The following is a 22074-nucleotide window of genomic DNA, read 5'->3' as shown; positions in this document are numbered from 1 at the left end:
TATGGAAGAGTTCAAGGTACTAGCCTGTTTTTCCCAATGTGACTCACAATCAGAGTCTCCTAAGTGCCAATTGTTCCACACGGTGGAGTCAACTCCAGCTTCCTCTGGGGCAGTGGATGATGTTTCCACTCAAGTGTGCCTCCATGGGGTCCGGGGGTGGTCACAGTCCCCAAGGCTCTTCCCGAGTCTGTGGTCCTCCCGAGGAATTCCACTGCCCACTTTTCAAGCTCTGAACTGGAACCCAGAAACCCTGTTAGTATGTGAGCTTTGTTCACTAATGTTTTCCCTGTTCCTGGCACATGGTAAACAATCAGATTTCGTGGAAGGTATGACTGAGTTACCGGCAGAATGAATCCTCAGGTGTGTTCTGCCAGGGGCTGGCTAATGCATGGCTTTCTCAAGGGGTAGGAGGTTCCATATTTGACTGGAAAGTTGGAAAGAATAGACCTCCATTTTTGTATGTATAAACTGGTTTCTTCAATTTTTCTTTTCCCTTTCTGCTTTAGGTATACAGAATGGCATTCCATGGTGACTGTTTTATTTCTCTGGAGCCAGAACAAAGTAAACACGGAGACAGACTTGGTGTATTTGATGTCATCAGCCTGGACTCCACATTAATGATCTTCCTGGGAACATACCCCTCTAAACATACCTTCCGCTTCAGCTTCTGGAGATGGTAAAGAGGACTTCAGGAGGCAGAGACAGATGATACAAAGAACCATGCTGCCCTAGTGACCAAATCCAGATTCAGAGTTCAACAGATCTTGAGGACAATGAAATAATTATAAATGATGTCATTTTTTTTTGGTCATCAGAATACGACTGTAATCTAGTCACTTTCCTGAGTTCTGTGATTAATTTGCACTGTAGCAAATTAATCAGACCCAAGGAGAAGGGTTCCTGGGAACCTCTGATTTATAGCCTATTGGTCAGAAGTACAGGTAACCATGTGAACTTGAGATTAGCTGGAGGCATTTATAGTCAAAGGATAGATTTAATCAGAGAAATGAGAAAAATGCAGCAACAAAGGAAAACAGTCAAACAAGATGAAATTTTGTGTGGGAAGGTCATGTACACACTGCTATATTTAAAATGGATAACAACAAGGACCCGCTGTAAGCACAGGGAAGTCTGCTCAGTGTTATGTGGCAGCCTGGACAGGACTGGGATTTGGAGAAGAATGGATACGTGTACATGTGTAGCTAAGTCCCTTCACTGTCCACCTGAAACTACCACTACACTGTTAATTGGCTGTACTCCAATACAAAACAAAAAGCTTAAATTTTGAAAAAAAAAAAAAAAGATGAAATACTTCAGCCATTAAAGTCGAGGATCTTTAGTTCCTTCACAAGGGCTATCTTGGGCTTCCCAGGAGGCACTAGTGGTAAAGAAACTGCCTGTGAATGCAGGAGCCTTAAGAGATGAGGGTTTGATCCCTGGGGAAGGGCATGGAAACCCACTCCAATATTCTTGCCTGGAGAATCCCTTGGACAGAGGAACCTGGCAGGCTACAGTTCATGAGGTCGAAAAGAGTTCAACATGACTGAAGTGACTTAGCACGCAAGGGCTATAGATCATTTTCTGAGCCATATCCTTTAATACTGGAGCCCCCATCAGTTGGAAGAAGTTGATTACATCATGACCAGACTATAGGCATGACTTAAGCTGCTCTGTCCTACACAATTCTGAGAGTTCATCTCAAGGAAATAGGAACAAATTGACCCTGGAACTGAAGATTAACTGTACTTGAAACAAAGAAGATGACACTGGTCAGAACACCCATGAACAATTTCAAGATGACTGTCAGACATGACTGTATTCCTCTGCATGTAGCCACCCCTCTCCACCTGTGTATTCTTGAAATTCCCCTTTAAAATCTCTTGCCCTCTGATCAGCAATGGATTTGGTTCTTTGGAACATGAGTCCAGCTTCTCCCCAGGATTGTCAGGTTTCCCAATAAAGCTATCTTTGCTTTTACCTAACACATGTCTCTCCGTATTGGATTCTTGAGCAATAAGCAGTTGAACCTGAGTTTGGTAACAGAGTCTTAGGGCTGAGGCCCTAACCTGTGAAATACGACACTATGTCCAAGTTGATAGAGTCAGAATTGGGTTGAATCATAGGATATCCACTAGTGTCCCTAGCACTGGTTGGTTGGAATTGGGTCCAGAACCCAAATGTATGTCCAATATAGTAGCCACAGATACACATACAAAAAACAAACCACCAAACAATATAGCAGTCACACACACACACCAAAAAAACCCCCAAAACAATATAGTAGCCACAAGTCACAGTGGACCACTGGGTACTAGAAATGATGAGTGTGACAGGAAGTGAATAACTATTTCATTCAACAGTACATGAACAGGGGATTCCCTGGTGGTCCGGTGGTTAGAGTTATATGCTTTCACTGGAAGGAGCTCAGGGTTTGATCACCGGTCAGGGAACAAGATCCTGCATGCCGTGAAGTGTGACCCAAAAAAACATTTATTTGTCTTTCTGATTTAATAAATGTGCATTTCAAACACTGGGACTGTTTGAAAGTATAGTTTAAATTTATATCTTAATCACAACAGAACCAAAACTATAAGGATATATTTCAAGAGAATATACACACATGGCCCAAAAGAAAAAACTTAAAAAACGATTGCACTAAAGCCCTTAACACGGGGCTTCCCTGCCAGCTCAGGGGTGAAGAACTCACCTGCCAATGCAGGAAACACGGGTTCAACCCCCGGTCCAGAGGATCCCACAGGCCAAGCCACAACTATTGAGACTCTGCTCTGGAGTCTGGGAGCCGCATCTGCTGAGCCCGTGTGCTGCAGTCACGGAAGCCGGCACACCCTAGAGCCCAGGCTCTGCAACAGGATGAGAAGCCCGCACACTGCGGCAAAGAGCGGCCCTTGCTTGCCTCAACTAGAGAAAGCCCCCGGGCAGCAACGAACACCCAGCATAACCAAAAATTTAAAAAAAAAATTAAGCACTTAATGTGAATATTAATGACTCCTCAGGTAGGAAAGAAACAAAATATCCATGTACCAGAAGAAATGCTGTCTGATCTGATGTTTGGGAGAAAGTCAGTTCTACGTAAGGGGTGGCCAAAGAGGCAGCCCCTTGTAGGAACTTGAGATCTAACAGAAAGGGAAGACGTTGAGCCGTCCAAGGATTGACAATCCGCTTTAGTTCCAGAAAAGCATCTGCTGCTGCTTTATTGACTATCCCAAAGCCTTTGACTGTGTGGATCACAAAACCTCTGGAAAATTCTTAAAGAGATGGGAATACCAGACCACCTGACCTGCCTCCTCAGAAACCTGTACGCAGGTCAAGAAGCAACAGTTAGAACTGGACGTGGAACAACAGACTGGTTCCAAATCAGGAAAGGAGTATGTCAAGGCTGTATATTGTCACCCTGCTTCTTTAACTTATATGCAGAGTACATCATGCGAAATGCTGGACTGGATGAAGCACAAGCTGGAATCAAGATTGCTGGGAGAAATATCAATAACCTCAGATATGCAGATGACACCACCCTTATGGCAGAGAGTGAAGAGGAACAAAAGAGCCTCTTGATGAAAGTGAAAGTGAAGACAGAAAAAGTTGGCTTAAAACTCAACATTCAGAAAACTAAGATCATGGCATCTGGTTCCATCACTTCATGGCAAATAGATGGGGAAACAAGTGACAGATTCTATTTCAGGGGGCTCCAAAATCACTGCAGATGGTGACTGCAGCCATGAAATTAAAAGATGCTTGCTCCTCGGAAGAAAAGTTATGACCAACCAAGACAGCATAGTAAAATGCAGAGACATTACTCTGCCCATAAGTGTCTGTCTAGTCAAAGCTATGGTTTTTCCAGTAGTCCTGTATGGATGTGAGTTGGACTATAAAGAAAGCTGAGCACCGAAGAATGGATGCTTTTGAACTGTGGTGTTGGAGAGGACTCCTGAGAGTCCCTGGGACTGCAAGGAGATCCAACCAGTCCATCCTAAAGGAAATCAGTCCTGAACATTCACTGGAAGGACTGATGCTGAAACTGAAACTCCAATACTCTGGCTGCCTGATGCAAAGAACTGACTCATTGGAAAAGAGATGGGAAAGATTGAAGACGGGAGGAGAAGGGGACGACAGAGGATGAGATGGTTTGATGGCATCACCGACTCAATGGACATGAGTTTGAGTAAACTCTGGGAGTTGGCGATGGACAGGGAGGCCTGGCGTGCTGCGACTGAGCTGAACTGAACTGAACTTATGCTTAAAAGGGCATCCATTTGGAGAATAAAGAGGGCAAGTAAGAGTTGAGAGCCTGTGGAGGAGAAGCTGCGGCTGTGAGTTAGAGCATAATATCAGATGGGGTTAAGATGAAAGTAAAATGTCCCGTCCACCTGGTTTGCCAGTTGTTGTTCAGTTGCTCAATGGTATCTGACTCCTTGTGACCTCATGGTTTTCTTCGAAACCCCTGAATCTGTCTGAGGAATGGCAACTCTCATGGTAAAGATATTAATAATAATGAACACTAACAATTAACTTTGTGCTGGGCCTCCTTCTGAGTTCTTCACGTGTATCACATCATCTAATGCTCACAGCCTCTCCACCCTCATCGCGTTGTTACAGATGAGGCAGTAAGTCTGGAGTAAGGAAGTCTTTTGCTGTGACAAGCGGAGCCGGAGTGTACCTTGTTAACCACTGACTCCCCGGCCTCTCCCAGCGTGGGGAGATTGGCAGAGGACATGGCTTCAGTTCAGAGGAGGGTCAGTGCTGGAGGAGTATCAATTTGAGAGCCAGAAGTTTCCACTGATGCTCTCGAACTGTGGTGCTGGAGACTCTTGAAAGTCCCTTGGAATACAAGATCAAGCCAGTCCATCCTAAAGGAAATCAGTCCTGAATATTCACTGGAAGGACTGATGCTGAAACTGAAGCTGCAATACCTTGGCCACCTGATGCGAAGAGCTGACTCATTGGAAAAGACCCCGATGCAGGGAAAGATTGAGGGCAGGAGGAGGAGGGAGCAACAGAGGATGAGCTGGTTGGATGGCATCACTGACTCAGTGGACATGAATCTGAGCAAACTTGGGGAAATAGTGAAGGACAGGGAAGCCTGATCTGCTGCTGTCCGTGGGGTCCAAAGAATCGGACACGACTTAGCAGGTGAACAACAACAGCAACAAGCTTCCATGTGTTGTGAACTATAGCAGAATATTGTAAGGCATTACAATATTGGAAGGTTCCTGGATCATATTCCTTACATGCTAGGTTATAATTATTTATCAACAACTTTTTTAATTAAAAAACTTTTTTTTTTGGCTGCACCGAGAGGCATGTGAGATCTCAGTTCCCCCACCAGGGATCGAATCCATTCCCCCTACAGTGGAAGCATGGATCCTTCATCACTGAACCACCAGGGAATTCCCCTTCAAATTATATTTATTTAAGAAAGATGCTTTTGTCACTGGATTCCAGTTCTGAGCCTGGGGACAGTACCTACCATTTAAAGCCTCATATTCACTTTTCAAAAAAAAAAAAAAATCTCAGTCACATTGAGGCCTGTGGGCTCTCAGTTTCCCAAACAGGGGTTCTAATGACTAGACATCCAGGGAACTTCCAGGGAATAGACTGGAGGTAGGGAAAGATTCAGGTGAATTTCCATAGAGACAATAAACCAACTTGTGATGTTCTCATGTGCTGCGGATAAACCCAATTCTATCAACTTTTTGACCATCTACACCACTCTGAAACTCTTGTTGTGACTCTCTGGAGATTAACAGTGATATTGTCAAATAAGACTTCGAGACTCCAGACAGGAATACCCCTATGGGCTCTACCACCATTTATCTTTGAATCTGAGAGGCTGAGACCTGGGACCAGCCACTGGAGCGCCTGCAACTGGACAAAGGCCTCCTCCAGCAAGAGATTCAAAAGATCTAACATTCGTGTGTACTCAACACGGTTATGCAGTAAGATACAAAAAGGCCACAAACCAACTGCTGATTCTGGGATGCCTGGAGCAAAAGCTGGGTGCGTCACACGATCCCAACACATGGCAATACCAGAGGGTGTGCAGACTGCCCGGGCTACCTCTCTGGTGGCCTACGACCTCTGTATCCTCGCCCACCCTCCCCCCCGTTTAAGGAACCAGCCCGCTGTCCTCCAGAAGGAGCCAGGGCACCTGTCATTTGTCCTTGCTCCATTGTGCTGCAGTGAGAGTCCCAGAAAAGGCTTGCCTGAATTTCTCATCTCGCCTCTGATCCGTTTCTGTTCATCAAGGAATCTGAGGATCTGGGTTGGGAACTAAACAAGCTTTCTTTGGGAAAGGAATTAAATATATGCATGTGTGTGTGTGTGTATGTATATATATAACCATTATATCCCACCATTATATTCAGCTTATAGGTCATTAAAAATTAAGTTGTCAAAAAATAATAAAACAGTGTTTGTAACAGTGACATGACATGACAAGCATGTGCTCAATCCTCTCTGACTCTTTGCAACCTCATGGACTGTAGCCCGCCAGGTTTCTTTGTTCATGGGACTTCCCAGGCAAGAAATACTGGAGTGAGTTGCCATTTCCTTCTCCAAAAACATCTTAAAAATTTTTTTAAATTGTATTGAAGTATAGCCAATTAACAGTATTGTGATGGTTTCAGGTGAAGAGTGAAGGGACTCAGTCATACATACACATGCACCCACTCTCCCCCAGACTCCCCTCCCATCCCGGCTGCCACAGAACCCTGAGCAGAGGTCCCTGTGCTACCATAGGTCCTTGTTCGTTATCCGTGTTGAATATAGCAGTGTGTGCATGTCCATCCTAGACACGCTATCTCTAGCTCCTACCTTTCCTTACCTAACCAGCAACCATAAGTTCATTCTCTAAGACTGTGAGTCAAAACCATCTTAAGAAACCCTCTCCATTAACACAGACAATAAATCTGAGTCCTAACACTTTTGAAGGATAATAAAGCAACTTTCTCATAGAAATTCTGGCCTTTGCCACTGTTGGGGGGGGGGGGGGGAAAGAGTGATGTAAAACATTCCTTTCATTTTTTTCTTGAGTTTTGGGCTTCCCTGATGGTTCAGACGGGAAAGAAGCTGCCTGCAGTGCAGGAGACTTGGGTTCGATTCCTGGGTTGGGAAGATTCCCTGGAGAAGGGAATAGCAACCCACTCCAGTATCCTTGCCTGGAGGATCCCACGGACAGAGGACCCTGGCAGCCATAGTCCACGGGTTGCAGAGAGTCAGACACAGTGGAACCACTGTCACTTTTGGCCTCACTATGAGGCTTGTAGGACCTTAGTTTCCCAACCAGGGGTTGAACTAGCCCCCACAGTGAAATCACCGAGTGTGTGGACCACCGGGAATTTCCCCAAAATCCTTTTCATTTTACCACTCTCCCCACTAGGGGCTGACTGGTAGAATCAAAAAGATTTTGATTTTGATATCATTTTTCAAAAAGATATTTTTTATAGAAAGGTTTTAGGTTCACTGCAGAATTGAGAGGAAGGTTACTGAGTTCTCATATGCCCCCTGCCCCACCCCCCATCCCCAGCCCACGAACACCCTTCCCCGCTTATCCACATCCTCCAGCAGAGAAGCACATTTGCTGTGAATACAATTGTACTGAAAATCCCTTGTGTTTTGCATTTTCATCCCTCCCCTTTCCAGTCAGGTCATTTAAAAGACGGTTTCCCAGGTGGCGTTAGTGGTAAAGAGCCTGCCTGCCAATATAGGAGACACAGGAGAGGCAGGTTCAATCCAAGAATCGGGAAGATCTCCTGGAGGAGGGCATGGCATTCTTGCCTGGGAAATCCCAATGTCAGAGGAGCCTGGCTGGCTACAGTCCATGGGGCCACAAAGAGTTGGACACGATGGAGCATGCAGATATTTTAAAAAATATCCATCTTCAGATATGTGTGGGAGAAAACCAAGTCTCTTGCAGCCTACCTCATGGAGTCTGCCGTAATCTTTCAGAATTCATTTGAACAATCCATTTTGGAACGTTGCCATGTCTAGGCAGGGGATCATGAAACAAGCATTTTAATTCAAGACCCAGCTGAGGCTAGGCCCTGCCTGGCACAGTGGTCTCCTTGTGGCCGTATCAGGACGGCTGAAGAGCCCTTGATGTCGGAGCACATGGGGCTTCCCAGGCGGCTCAGGGGCGAAGAATCCCCCTGCCCAGTGCCGGAGAGGCAAGCTCGATCTCTAGATCTCTAGTCGGGGAAGGTCCCCTGGGGGAGGAAATGACCCACGCCCGTATTCTGGCCTGCAGAATCCCACGGACAGAGGAGCCTGGCAGGCCACACTCATGGGATCGCAGAAGATGAGAATGAGCATGCAGGCATTGGCGCACCCCCTTAAGGCAGCGGGACTTCTTCCCCTGTGAGCCCGATTCCATGCCAGTGTAGTCAGCTGATGAAAGCAATTGAAGTAAACCATTTTCAGTTTGCTAGCTGTTTGCAACCAGAAACAAACTTACGAAGATAAAAAAGGCATTATTAACTTTTATTTTTATATCGAACTTTCTGATAGTTTAATCCAAAAATATTCAACTTTTTTTTTTAAACATTGAAAACCAATGTTGGGGAGCTCAAAGAATAAACTAATAAGTAAAATGTTCTTGTTTAATTTATTTCATGGGAATTTCAGTCATGTGGATAAATATTGATGTTTTTATCTTTTCACTTTAGGATGAAAGATTTCACTTGCATGGGATTTTTAAAATTTCCATTGGAAATACACTGGCCTGTTTTTTAAAAAGAAGTTTTGTTGTTCAGTCACTAAGTCATGTCCGACTCTTTGCGACCCCATGGGCTGCAGCACACCAGCCTCCCCAGTCCTTTACCGTCTCCCGGAGCTTGCTCAAACTGAAGTCCATTGAGTGGGGGATGCCATCCAACCACCTCATCCTCTGTCAGCCCCTACTGCCTTTCACAACATTTATTTGTGAGGTTTTATGGAAATTGTAGCTGAAGATGTCTGATAGGATTAGAATAGGTGGGGCTTGCTGTTTCTGACCAGATGGTCTTTGTTTCCTGACTAGATTAGGATCTTGAGACGAGAAGGGTGGGGCTGATTACTTTTATTTGATGGCTCATTTAGCTTTTAAATACACACATCTTTTCATTTCCAGTCCACCCAAGGAGAAGAAAGGAGCACAGGCGCTGGGAATCAACCTGGAGAGTTCATACCAGACTTCGCTGGAGGTAGGCTGTTCTTTCCCCTTCCTTGAAAGTCAAGCGTTTTACATTTGTACGTTGGAGTTCTGAATTTTCGTGTTAGAAAATGGTGCTCCCAGGACGTCCCCACTACTTTCAGTGGCTTTGAATCCTCAGCACCACGGCCATGGTTCGGTTCTGACTTCACTGTTTTCTGTGCTCAGCTTGCGTGTCTTGTTCTCTAGCGGAGAACCCATCTCTAGCACAAGAACCCATCCTGGCCCCACGGTCTGGGCACGGGCTCATTGCAACAGTGCAGCTGAGCTTCTGTTCCTTTTTTCCCCAGTTCAGCTCTGTTTTATATGCCAATGTCATATCGTACGTATTACCTTCATCTTCTTTAGTCGCTCAGTTGGGTCTCTTTTTGACCCTCTGGACTGTAGCCTGCCAGGCTCCTCTGTCCCTGGGATTCTCTAAGCAAGAACACTGGAGTGGGTTTTCATTTCCTTCTCCAGGGGATCCTCCCAACCCAGGGATCGAACCTGTGTCTCCTGCATTGGCAGGCAGATTCTTTACCACTCAGTCACCAGCGAAGCCCCCAAGATTGTTTTTGATAATTTTGTTTTTAAATTTCTGGGGGGTAGAGGGTCTTTTGTTTCTCTTTTTTTTTTTTTGGTCTGGCTGCGCCATGCACGTCATGTGGGATCTTAGTTCCCTGACCGGACTGAATCCTCAACCCCTGCACTGGGAGTATGGAGTCTTAACCTTTGAACTGCCAGGAAGTCCTTGATGTTTTTTTTTTTTTAGATAAATTTGTTTGTTTTTTTTTTTGGCAAGGGGGCATGTGGGATCTTAGTCCTCCAAAGCCAAAGAAAGTCCTTGATGTTTTTTTTTTTTTAGATAAATTTGTTTGTTTTTTTTTTTGGCAAGGGGGCATGTGGGATCTTAGTCCTCCAAAGCCAAAGAAAGTGAAGTCGCGTCCGACTCTTTGCGACCCCATGGACTATAACCCACCAGGCTCCTCCATCCAAGGAATTCTCTAGGCAAGAGTACTGGAGTGGGTTGCCATTTCCTTCTCCAGGGGAATCTTCCCAACCCAGGGATTGAACCCAGGTCTCCCACACTGCAGGGAGACACTTTACCATCTGAGCCACCGGGGAGACGGTCCTCCAACCAGAGATCCAACCTGCACTCCTGCAGACGTCGCAGAGGCCGCCAGGGAATTCCCCATGATTTAATTTTTTTAGAGCAGTTTTAGTTTTACGATACAATTGAGAGGAAAGCACAGAAATTTCCCATATGCTTCCTACCTATCCCTTGTATAGGCCCTCCCCCCTCAACATATATTAACCAATCATTATCAACAGTCCATGGTTTTCCTAAGGGTTCACTCTTTTTGTTTGTTTGGGTTTTTTCTCCCTTGTTACCTATTTTTAAGGGTTCTCTCTTGGTATTGAACATTCTTCGGGTTTGAACACACATGTAATAACCCTTAACACCGTATCATTCAGAGGATTTTTCACTGCCCTAAAGACCCTTCATGCTCTCCTGCTCTGCCTGTTTCTCTCTCCCTTTCCCCGGCCCCCTGGCAACGAATCTTTATTTATTTGGCTCAGTCAGGTCTCAGGTTCCGCTGAATCTTTAATCAAGGCACGGGAGAACTCTTAGTTGCAGCATATGGGATCTTAGTTCTCTGACCAGGGATTAAACCCAGGTCCCCAGCACTGGGAGTGCCAATCACTGGGCCACCAGGGAAGTTCCGAAACTAATCTTACTGTCCTCATAATTTCCCTTGTTCCAGAATGTCATATAGTCGGAATCACGCAGTATGTAGCTTTTTCAGACTGGCTTCTTTACTTAGGAATATGCATTTAATTTTCCTCCACATGTCTTTCTATGATGATGGCTTATTTCTTTTTTGCTCTGAATAATATGCCATTGTCTGAATATATCAGTTTATTTACTGAAGGACATCTTGGTTGCTTCCAAGTTTTTCAATTATGAATAAAACTGCTGTAAACATCTGGTCCAAATGACAATGGTGCTGAGGTTGAGAAGTCCTTGTTTATACGAATAGGTAACATCTACTCTCTGTATCCTCAAATTATGAATTTGTCTCCTTTTTTGTTTCTGTTTAAAGAATGAATGAATGAGAATGTAGGGTTTTATTTCTTTATACATTTTGAAATAACATATTCACAGCTACTTTAGAACAGTCTTTTAGCAATTTTTTTAATATCTTGTATGACTTTTGCCCACTATGAAAGAATTTTTAAAAGCACATACACTAGGGATTTTATACATTTTTTAGTTTCAAAAAGAGGAACACGTCAATGTTTAATTTTGAAACTACAAATTGTATAGAAACTATATTCTTAAAAAATATCCTTTTCAAAAAAAAATATCCTTTTCCTCTTACTTGTTTCTCTAATCCTTATAACCAATATACTATTTCTACTAATTGTCCTTCAAGAGAGCGAAGTTACCTAAAAAGGGAGCAATAAGGAAACACAAGCGTTAGAAAAACTGAAAAAGATGTCAGAAGGCAATTATTACTTGTGATAAAAAATATCCATTGAGCAGAAGTTGAACAAATGACTCCATAATCTGTGAAAGTAGGGAAATGTTCACTGGTAGCAACTCAGAAAAGATGGGTAAATCAGTAACTCGTAAGAAAAAGTGAAGTTGCAAAAAAAGCCTTTGAACCATACTTTAGAGATATTAAAAATTTTTAAAAATAAATAAACCGGAGGGAATTCCCTGGTCGTCCAATGGTTAGGATGCTGCACTTTCACTGCCACAGACCCAGGTTTAATCCCTAGTTGGGAAATTCCCTGTAATGTAACACTTTCTTTTTATATATTTTTTTCTCTCTTTTTTTTGTGGTATTACAATGTATTTTATTTTATTTTTTAGCTGTTGTAATCTCCATTTTATTTTATTATTTATTTTATTTTTTATTTTTTTTATTTTTATTTTTATTTATTTATTTTTTATTAGTTGGAGGCTAATTACTTCACAACATTTCAGTGGGTTTTGTCACACATTGACATGAATCAGCAATAGATTTACACGTATTCCCCATCCCGATCCCCCCTCCCACCTCCCTCTCCACCCGATTCCTCTGGGTCTTCCCAGTGCACCAGGCCCGAGCACTTGTCTCATGCATCCCACCTGGGCCGGTGATCTGTTTCACTATAGATAATACACATGCTGTTCTCTCGAAACATCCCACCCTCGCCTTCTCCCACAGAGTTCAAAAGTCTGTTCTGTATTTCTGTGTCTCTTTTTCTGTTTTGCATGTAGGGTTATCGTTACCATCTTTCTAAATTCCATATATATGTGTTAGTATGCTGTAATGGTCTTTATCTTTCTGGCTTCACACTGTATAATGGGCTTCAGTTTCATCCATCTCATTAGAACTGACTCAAATGAATTCTTTTTAACGGCTGAGTAATATTCCATGGTGTATATGTACCACAGCTTCCTTATCCATTCGTCTGCTGATGGGCATCTAGGTTGCTTCCATGTCCTGGCTATTATAAACAGTGCTGTGATGAACATTGGGGTGCACGTGTCTCTTTCAGATCTGGTTTCCTCAGTGTATATGCCCAGAAGTGGGATTGCTGGGTCATATGGCAGTTCTATTTCCAGTTTTTTAAGAAATCTCCACACTGTTTTCCATAGTGAATACTTTCTTTTTAAAATGCAGAGAAAAATGAAAGATGAAACTGAGACGTCTTCACAAAGAAAGGCAAATACTGTACAATATCAGTTATATGCAGAATCTAAGAAATACAACAAACTAGTAAATGTAATGAAAAAGAAGCAGACTCATAGATACAGAGAATACACTAGTGATTAACTGTGGGGAGAGGGAAGCAAGGAGGGGCAAGATGAAGAGGACGAACTGCTAGGCGTGAAATAAGCTGCAAGGATAGGCTTTACAACATGGAGAACATAGCCAATATTTTGTAATAACTACACATAGAGTATAACCTTTAAAATCATGACTCGTTATATTGTACACCAGTGTGGCTTCCCAGGCGGCACTGATGCCAATGCAGGAGACATAAGAGACGTGGGTTCGATCCCTGGGTCAGGAAGATCCCCTGGAGAAGGACACAGCTACCCACTCCAGTCTTCTCGCCTGGAGAATCCCAGGGACAGGGGAGCCTGGCGGGCTACAGTCCACGGGGTCGCAAAGAGTCGGACACCACTGAAGCAACTTAGCACATACATATTATACACCTGTAACTTATTCCCTGGTGGCTCAGAGGTTAAAGCGTCTGCCTGCAATGTGGGTAGACCCGGCTTCGATCCCTGGGTCGGGAAGATCCCCTGGAGAAGGAAAAGGCAACCCACTCCAGTATTCTTGCCTGGAGAATCCCATGGAGAGAGGAGCCTGGTAGGCTACAGTCCACGGGGTCTCAAAGAGTTGGACACGACTGAGCGACTTCACTTTCTTTCATACTTCAATTAAGTGCAAATAAGGGACTTCTCTGGTGATTCAGTGGAAGGGACTTCTCTGGTGGTTCAGTGGTTAGGACTCCACATTTCCACTGCAGCGGGCACAGGTTGGATCCTGGGTTGGGGAACAAAGATCCCACAAGCCACCTGGGGCAGCAAAAAAAAAAATAGAAGAAAAAGCAGTTATTTATTATTTTTAGAATTAATATGTTTATTTTATTGAGGCATAGTTGACTTACAATGTTTCAGGTGCACATCAAGGTGATTCAGTTATATATGCACACGTATCTTTCAGATTATTTTCCATTATAGTTTATTACAAGATATTGACTATCATTCCCTGTGGTATACAGGACACCTTTGTTGCTTGTTGTGTATCTATGTTTTTAAAATTAGAACTCTAGCATTCCATTCATACTGAGTCAAACAAGTGGAGTCAAAATGTCCTAAATATTTTAGCTAGGCAAACATGCCTATGTTTTCTAAAATATATATATTATATTTTACATACTATTTATGTATATGTACATGAAAGCCTTTCTACCATGCTTGATAAAAGCTTGAGAAAGAACATCAAATAAAAGAGAGGAAGAAAAAGTAGCTGTTATTGGAAAGAGAAAAGAGCAGATGTCTTCAGAAATTGACACGACCAAGGACAAAGGGCGTCCACTGCTCGCCCCAGGCTTCTCCTGCCTGGGTTCTGCCCCCCTGGGGAAGGGACCCTCTTCCGGGTGACATGGCCTGTTTCCTGCCTTGCTTGCCTGTGAGAGGGAACCCTGTTTCGGGTTTGGAAGACTCCAGAGCAGTTGGAGGAAATAGGGGGAGCCTGCCTTCTCTGATGAGGCAGAAAATCCAGGAAGACGCCCTCTCAGGACCTTTGCTTGTTCTGTTTTGCATCTGAGGCTGGGTTCTGAGAAAGCTGACTGTCCTTCCTACACCCACTTGGCAAGTTTACTCTTGTGCTCCGCCGCTTAGCCGTGTCCTAGTCTTTGCGACCCCATGGACTGTAGCCCGCCAGGCTCCTCTGTCCGTGGGATTTCTCCGGCAAGAAGACTGGCGTGGGTTCCCATTTCCTCCTCCAGGGGATCTTCCCCACCCAGGGATCGAACCCAAGTCTCCTGCATTGGCAGGTGGGTTCTTTACCCCTGACCCACCTGGCAAGTTTATGGGCCATTGCAAATCAGGCTGAACGGACTCAGAGACAACGGTGCCTTTGAAAACTCTTGATGGGTAAGAGGCATGAAGGCGGGCTCCCGGAGGGTCTGCAGGCGGCTGACCTGACGACTCCCCCTGTACACACTAGAGCCTGCACCCTCGGATCTGTAAGAAACCTTTGATTGCAGCACCCGGGCTTGCCTGATGGCTTAGGGGTCAAGAATCCGTCCGCCAATGCGGGAGACAAGGGTTCGATCCCTGATGCTTGGGGGAAGATCCCCCAAGCCAGGAGCAACGAAGCTCCACACCTCCCTCCCTCCAGCTGAGCACCACAACTGCAGAGCCTGTGCGGGAGGGCCGGGAGCCGCAACCACTGAAGTCCTCGAGCCCTGGAGCCCCGGCTCCGCAAGAAGAGAAGCCTCCACAAGGAGCAGCTGGCTCACAGCTAGAGAGCAGCCCCCGCTCGCTGCAACTAGAGGAAAAGCAAGGAAGACCCGGCACAGCCAAAAATACATAAATCAACACAATTAATAAAGAAAGAGAGAAAGCTCTGATTACCGCACCTGTAAGTTGCTTCCACTCGTTTGATGAGAAAAATAAGCCGATGGTGAGACGTCTTCTCCTTGATCCTTTTTGTGCACTCTCATAGTTATTTGTGCCAGATTAAGTCTCTTCTGTCCTATCCGGCTCTGCGACCCCATGCACGCCAGCCTCCTTTGTTCAGGGGGTTATTCAGGCAAGAATACTGGAGTGGTGGAATGTAACCGCGGGCTTATTGATTATTAACTGTTTGAACACATAACACGTGAATGATGGGGTTATTGTGATTGTATTTACCCTTCCTTTGTAAGCCTCAAGGGATTTGGGGTGGTGGGTTTGGACACGTACACATGGGGTATAAAAGATTTTCACAAATGCTGGTCGGGGCCCTTGGCTAAGAGGAGACTCTGCCTTGGGCCCGCCGGTGTAATAAACTGCACTGCACTAAAAAAAAAAAAAAAAAAAAGAATACTGGAGTGGGTTGCCATGCCCCCCTCCAGGGGATCTTCCTGACCCAGGGATCAAAAATGCATCTCCTGCGAGACCTGCATTGCAGGCAGATTCTTTACCGCTGAGTGACCGGGGAAGCCCCCATAGTTATTTACTTGAAGGCAAAGGATTACTAGTAGAATCACAGGATCCAGGAGATGTGTAAACTGTGAGAGGTCAAGGGAATTCTATGGGTTTATGCCACCCAGTGGGGTCGGCCCCTGCCCGACAGGGACCGTCCGGGGACAAGCGAGGGCTTTGCTGAAGGGTCCAGGCAGTGCTGCTTGTGCTGGAGGACTGGGCAGCTCCGGACATTCTGCTTTTTCATGGCTCTCTTCTGTTTTCCCTCAGCTCTTCCTTCCCGAGACTGTCATGGCTCAAAAAGAACAGGAAATGAGCAACATCCAGGTGAGTTTGTTTTTTTTAAGTCCAAATCATCATCGCAAGCAAGCAAACATGTCATCTATATTCCCATTCCTCAGAATTAACCTCTGCTAACCTCTTTGGCAGTTTTTCCTTCCCTCCTCCATCCCCTCTCCCTCCCTTCCTTTGATAGGCTCCACAGTTATCTGGGGCCAGCATCCTGTTTTCACATCCTGAATTCCCTCGGGTCTCAGCAACTTCCCTTAATCGCTGATGACTGTGACATCCTTCGCTTACTGATCTGGGAGACAGTATCTTATTTCTCGCATGTCTAAAGGAGGGGTGCCCTTTCCCCCTAGTAGCTCAGTTGGTAAAGAATCCACCTGCAATGCAGGAGACCCTGGGTCGGGAAGATCCGCTAGAGAAGGGATAGACTACCCACTCCACTATTCTTGGGCTTTCCTGGTGGCTCAGCTGGTAAAGAATCCACCTGTAATACAGCACACCTGGGTTCGATCCCTGGGTTTGGAAGATGCCCTGCAGAAGGGAAAGGCTACCTACTCCAGTATTCTGGCCTAGAGAATTCCATGGACTGTTATAGTCCATGGGGTCACAAAGAGTCAGACAGGACTGAGCGACTTTCACTTTCACTTTTTGCCCTTTTCCCAAACCGAGGAAAGCCGCTAAGCTGGGGCGTGTCACAATCCAATTTCCACGCCCTGTGAAAAACAGATTGGAAGGCATGAGTTTAGAAGAAGTGAAAGAGTAAGGGTGTTGTTTTTTAGTCATCAAATCATGTCCAATCATTGGGGCCCCATGAACTACAGCACGCCAGGCTTCCCTGTTCTTCACTGTCTCCCGGAATTTGCTCAAACTTATGTTCATTGACTCGGTGATGTCATCCAACTGTCTCATTCTCGGTCATCCCCTTTTCCTCCTAGAGTTAGGATGCCAGTGCTATGTTCTAAATAAAGGAACGGATTTGAGTTGGTTCCAGTGAGGCAGATGAGCCTAGAGCCTGTTACACAGAGTGAAGTGAGTCAGAAAGAGAAGAACAAATTCTGTATATAAATGCACATACATGGAATCTAGAAAGACGGTACAGATGAACCTATTTGCAGAGCAGGAATAGAGACACAGACATAGAGAAGAGACTTGTGGATACAGACGGGAGAGGAGAGGGTGGGATGAACTGAGAGAGTAGCATTGAAATATATACCCATTTTACCATATGGAAAATAGATCGCTGGTGGGAATTTGCCCTGTGCTCTGTGACAACCTAGCGGGGTGGAATGGGGGGAAAGATCATAGGTACTTCTCTGGTGGCCCAGTGGTTAAGACCCTGAGCTTCCACTGCAGAGGGCACAGGTTCGATCTCTTATTGGTGAACTAAGATCCTATATGCCTTGTGGCACAGCCAAAAAAAAGGCAAAGAGCTTAACATGTAATAAATCATAATTATCTTAAAAAAAAAAGATATTGTGGATCAGTGAACAGTGGGGAAAATGGAGACCACCAAATATCTGAGAGAGGTTTAGAAAGTAAAATTGATGGAACTGGATTAGGGTTTGTAGAATCGTAACCCTGAGGTTATGGCTCGTTGGTAAGATATTTCAGGTACAGTTAATTTTCTCCCAGACACAGCAGTCAGAGAGAGGCTTCCCACATGGCTCTGTGTTAAAGAATCCATCTATTAATATAGGAGCCACGGGTTCAATCCCTGGGTTCAGAAGATCCTGTGGAGAAAGAAATGGCAACCCACTCCAGCATTTTCTTTTTCAGTCTGTTTTTTTATTGAGGGGATAATTGCATTGCAGCACTCCAGCATTCTTGCCTGGGAAACCCTATGGACAGAGGAACCCGGCAGGCTACAGTCCACGGGGTTGTGAAGAGTCGGACACAGCTTAGTGACTGAGCACACGTAACACTCAGCGAATAACATGCACAATTCCATCTTGGCTCAGTGGGAATAAATTCCTGTGGATCTGGGGGTATCTTTCTGCAGGTCAGGAGCGTGTTACAGGGAGGCGTGACCTTTGAGGATGTCGCCGTGGCCTTCACACAGGAGGAGTGGCAGCGACTGAGTCCTGAGCAGAGGGACCTGTACAAGGATGTGACCTTGGAGAACTTCAGGAACCTGGTCTCCATGGGTGAGCATGGCTCCTTGGGGAGCGTCACTAAACGCCTGAAGCCTGAACCTCGTGGCACTCGACCCGAGTAGCTTACCAGTTTTGGCTGTTAGATGCTATTCGCTTTGGATATGTTCATGGCAGGACAGAGACTAGGGCATGTGAGGTGCATGTGGGCTAAATTTAAGGAACCCTCCATCTCAGGTTGTGTAAGTACCATGAGGATGAGTGAGGGCCTCTTTCAGTTTTGTGGGTGGGGGCCTCTCCCTCCACCCCAGTTCTGGCCCTGATTTTTGGGAAAACTTCATCTTCCAAAGGAAAAAAAAAAAAGCATTAAAAAATTTCATTTGGATTGACAGCCCCTGGGCACTCCTAGCTGTATCTTCCCCATCATTGCCTCAACCAAAGCTTGAACCACAACACCCACACTCACACCAACACACTCACACATACACATTCCAACACGTAGGAACACCCTCAGACACACGGCATTCACACAAACACACTCATGGAAACACACGCAAACGCACACCACATTCCCACAAACACACACTCACCAACATCAAACTCCATTTTCCCTGAACAGGAGGAGAGGAAGCCGCCAAACCAGAAGTGATCTTGCGGTTGGAAAACGGTGAGGAGCCGTGGACGGTGGAAACGCAGGTGTTGCTGAGGAGCTGTGGTCCAGCAGGTACCTAACCAGGAGAGGCAGGGCTAAGGGCACATGGATGGAAGTCATCCTTTTTATTTTGGCCGCACCGCGCCCCTTGTGGGATCTTAGTTCCCTGTTCAGAGTCTGAACCTGTTCTCCCTGCACCGATTCCTAACCACAGGATGGCCAGGGAATTCCCCCCACCCCACCCCACTCCACCCCACCCCATCCCACCCCACCTTTTAGAAAAATCACTAAGTCCTTTAGCCTGAGTGGACCAAAGTCATGGGGAAGCTACTGACTTTTTTTTTTGAATGAGAGAATCTCCAGGTATTTCTCTCCACACAGCTACGTTCCTTAATTTTAACCTGAATTTTCCTTTACAAGTAAACTCTGTTTCTCCCCTCTTTGGGCTCTCCTCTGCTCCCTGTGGGTTCAACTGTGAAGCTCCCTGCACTCAAGTGTTTTCTTTGACACAAGGGCATTCTCTTACAAAGGCGTGATCACAGGGGTTGACCCTGGGTACTCAGCACTGAGTGTATTGCTAGTATTCGTCTATAAATGTCATTCAAATTTCATGAATTTTCCCAATAATGTGCTTCACAGCAAAAGAACTGAAAAAGTTGGATCCAAAATTCAGCTGCTTGACTTACATAGGAAAAGAATCTAGATAAGAAATCTGTATATATACAGATGGACCTTCCTGGTGGCTCAGACAGTAAAGAATCTGCCTGCAATGCAGGAGACCTGGGTTCCATCCCTGGTGGGGAAGATCCCCAGGAGAAGGGTATGGGAACCCACTTCAGTATTCTTGCTGGAGAATCCCCATGGACAGAGAAGCCTGGCAGGCTACGGTCCACGGGGTTGCACAGAGTCAGACATGACTGAGCGGCTAAGCACACACGTGTTTATTTAGGAAAAAACTAACCAGAATGCATGTATTACAGGTAACTTTGAGTATAAGTCTGTCATGGAGCTTAAGCTCTGTTTATCTGAAACTAAAGATACGGTTGTTACACAGCACTTTACCTTCTGTAAGCAGTCGGCAGGCATTCAGTTGTGGTCAGTTGTCATAGTAAGTCCTGTTTTTGATCATTCTTGATCAGTATCACCTGAGGTTATACCTACTCCTTCAGTGTTCCTCCATAAAGTTTCAATTAAGTTAGCTTCCCACAGACTTTACACCTGAAACCAGAATGATCTCTTCAATAGAGAATTTACAACATCTCATTCAATCATGTGAGTGGGGGGATTCACAAAGAGCATTTCTTTGTATTCTTTTTTTTTGAATTATGTGATTTATTTATTTCTGGCTGTGCTGGTTCTTCGTAGCTGCACAGGCGTTTCTCTGGTTGCAACCAGCAGGGGCTGCTCCCTAGTCACGGTCCTCTGGCCTCTCGATTCGGTGGCTTCTCTTGTTGCAGAGCTTGGGCTCTAGAGCAGGCGGGTTTCGGTAGCTGGGCACACCCGCGGGCTTAGTTGCCCTGTGGCATGTGGAATCTTCCCAGACCAGGAACCAAACACGAGCTCCCTGCATTGGCAGGAGTATTCTTACCCACTGTACCACCAGGGAAGTCCATTTCTTTGTATTCCGTTTTAGAAAAAGACTGGGCCATTGAAGAGCAGAGTGGGAGATTCCAGGACATACAGTGGAGCCTCAAGACTGAAGTTGCATCTGTCAACCAGGAGACATTGACTGAGCACGAAGACCTTGAATGTGACAAGCCTAAAGAAATCTGCCTGCTGGGCGCAGACAGTATTCCTTCAAGGGCCAGACTCTGTGAAGGTGACTCATGCGGAAAACATTTGAAACATAGTTTAGACACACGGAAAAGCTATGTAAGAAATAATACGTACAGTATATACAAAAGAAGAATTGGCAATGATCCATCTAAGCTGAAAGAAAACCAATTTTTGTGGAATGCCCATCGAAAGTCACTCAGTTCAAAATCATACCTCCAGAGTCCCCTAAGGACACAAGCCGTTAAGGAATCCTTTGGACATAATACACGTAGACGGGCATTCAGCAAGAAGAGGAGGACTGATGAACATCAGAACACTAATACAGGAGAAAAATCCTATGAATGTGATGAATGTGGGAAAGTCTACAAGCAAAAGCCCAACCTTGTCCAACACCAGAAAACTCATACTGAAGGGAAACCCTTTGAGTGTCAAACATGTGGGAAAGGCTTTTCCTGGAAATCCGCCTGCATTAATCATAAGAAAATTCACAATGAAGAGAAAGCCTATGAATGTGATAAATGTGGGAAGTCCTTTAAACAGGGCTCAACCCTCCTTCAACATAAAAAAATTCACACCGGACAAAAGCCCTACAGCTGCAACAACTGTGCAAAAGCATTCATCTACAAGTCAGATCTCGTCAAACACCAGAGAACACACACAGGAGAGAAGCCCTATAAATGCAACGTATGTGGAAAGGCTTTTGCCCAGAAATCCAATGCCATTGACCATGAGAAAATCCACTCTAAGGAGAGAGCCTACGCCTGTGAGCTGTGTGGTAATACCTTCATCCAGCAGAAAAATCTTATTCAACACAGAAAGATCCATACTGGAGAAAAATGCTACGAATGTGATAGATGTGGGAAAGCTTTCTTCCAGAAGTCAAATCTTCACAGCCATCAGAGAATTCATAGCGAAGAGACACCCTACCAATGTCAGGAATGCGGAAAATTCTTTAGCCGGAAGTTAGGCCTCCGCCTGCATACAAAAATCCATACTGGACAGAAACCTCAAGAGTGTTCTGAATGTGGAAAAGTCTTCCTTGACACGTCATATCTTATCAAACACCAGAGAAGAATTCACAACAGATACATACCTCCTGCACATTAAAATAGGGCAATGCTCCCCTTAGAGGCTAGCCTAGAATAGTCCTCCAGGAGTTCCCACTGAATGATCAGTAAGAACACTCTGTCAGAGGGCAGCCTGGGGGTGCAGTGTATCCTTTGAGGATTGATTTTGTTTATTTGTTCAGCAAATATTAAGTACCCTTTGTATATCAGGGATTCTTTTAAACATTGACGATGTAGCAATAAACCAAATTGACAAAAATGCTCATGGAGTTTTGTTCTAGTGAATACAATCTGTGGTATCCATTTTAAAATTTTAT

At 45.0% G+C, this 22074-nt stretch overlaps 1 protein-coding gene across 1 annotated transcript; it reads left to right on the top strand.

Moving 5' to 3' along the window:
• Positions 1-348: 348 nt before the first annotated feature.
• On the top strand, positions 349-21797 carry ZIM3 (zinc finger imprinted 3). Its single transcript, XM_061140664.1, has 5 exons — positions 349-360; positions 16155-16211; positions 18172-18316; positions 18882-18986; positions 20548-21797. The coding sequence occupies exons 1-5, from the start codon at positions 349-351 to the stop codon at positions 21795-21797; spliced, it is 1569 nt and encodes a 522-aa protein (XP_060996647.1).
• The last annotated feature ends 277 nt before the right edge of the window (positions 21798-22074 follow it).

This window comes from Dama dama, chromosome 4, assembly GCF_033118175.1.
Source record: "Dama dama isolate Ldn47 chromosome 4, ASM3311817v1, whole genome shotgun sequence".
NCBI lineage: Eukaryota > Metazoa > Chordata > Mammalia > Artiodactyla > Cervidae > Dama > Dama dama.
This window is presented reverse-complemented; position numbering and strand designations above follow the sequence as displayed.

Coding starts and splice junctions, on each gene's coding strand:
- ZIM3 (XM_061140664.1), top strand. Junction 18,317..18,881: donor CAGGAACCTGGTCTCCATGG/GTGAGCATGGCT, acceptor TTCCCTGAACAG/GAGGAGAGGAAGCCGCCAAA. Junction 18,987..20,547: donor GAGGAGCTGTGGTCCAGCAG/GTACCTAACCAG, acceptor ATTCCGTTTTAG/AAAAAGACTGGGCCATTGAA.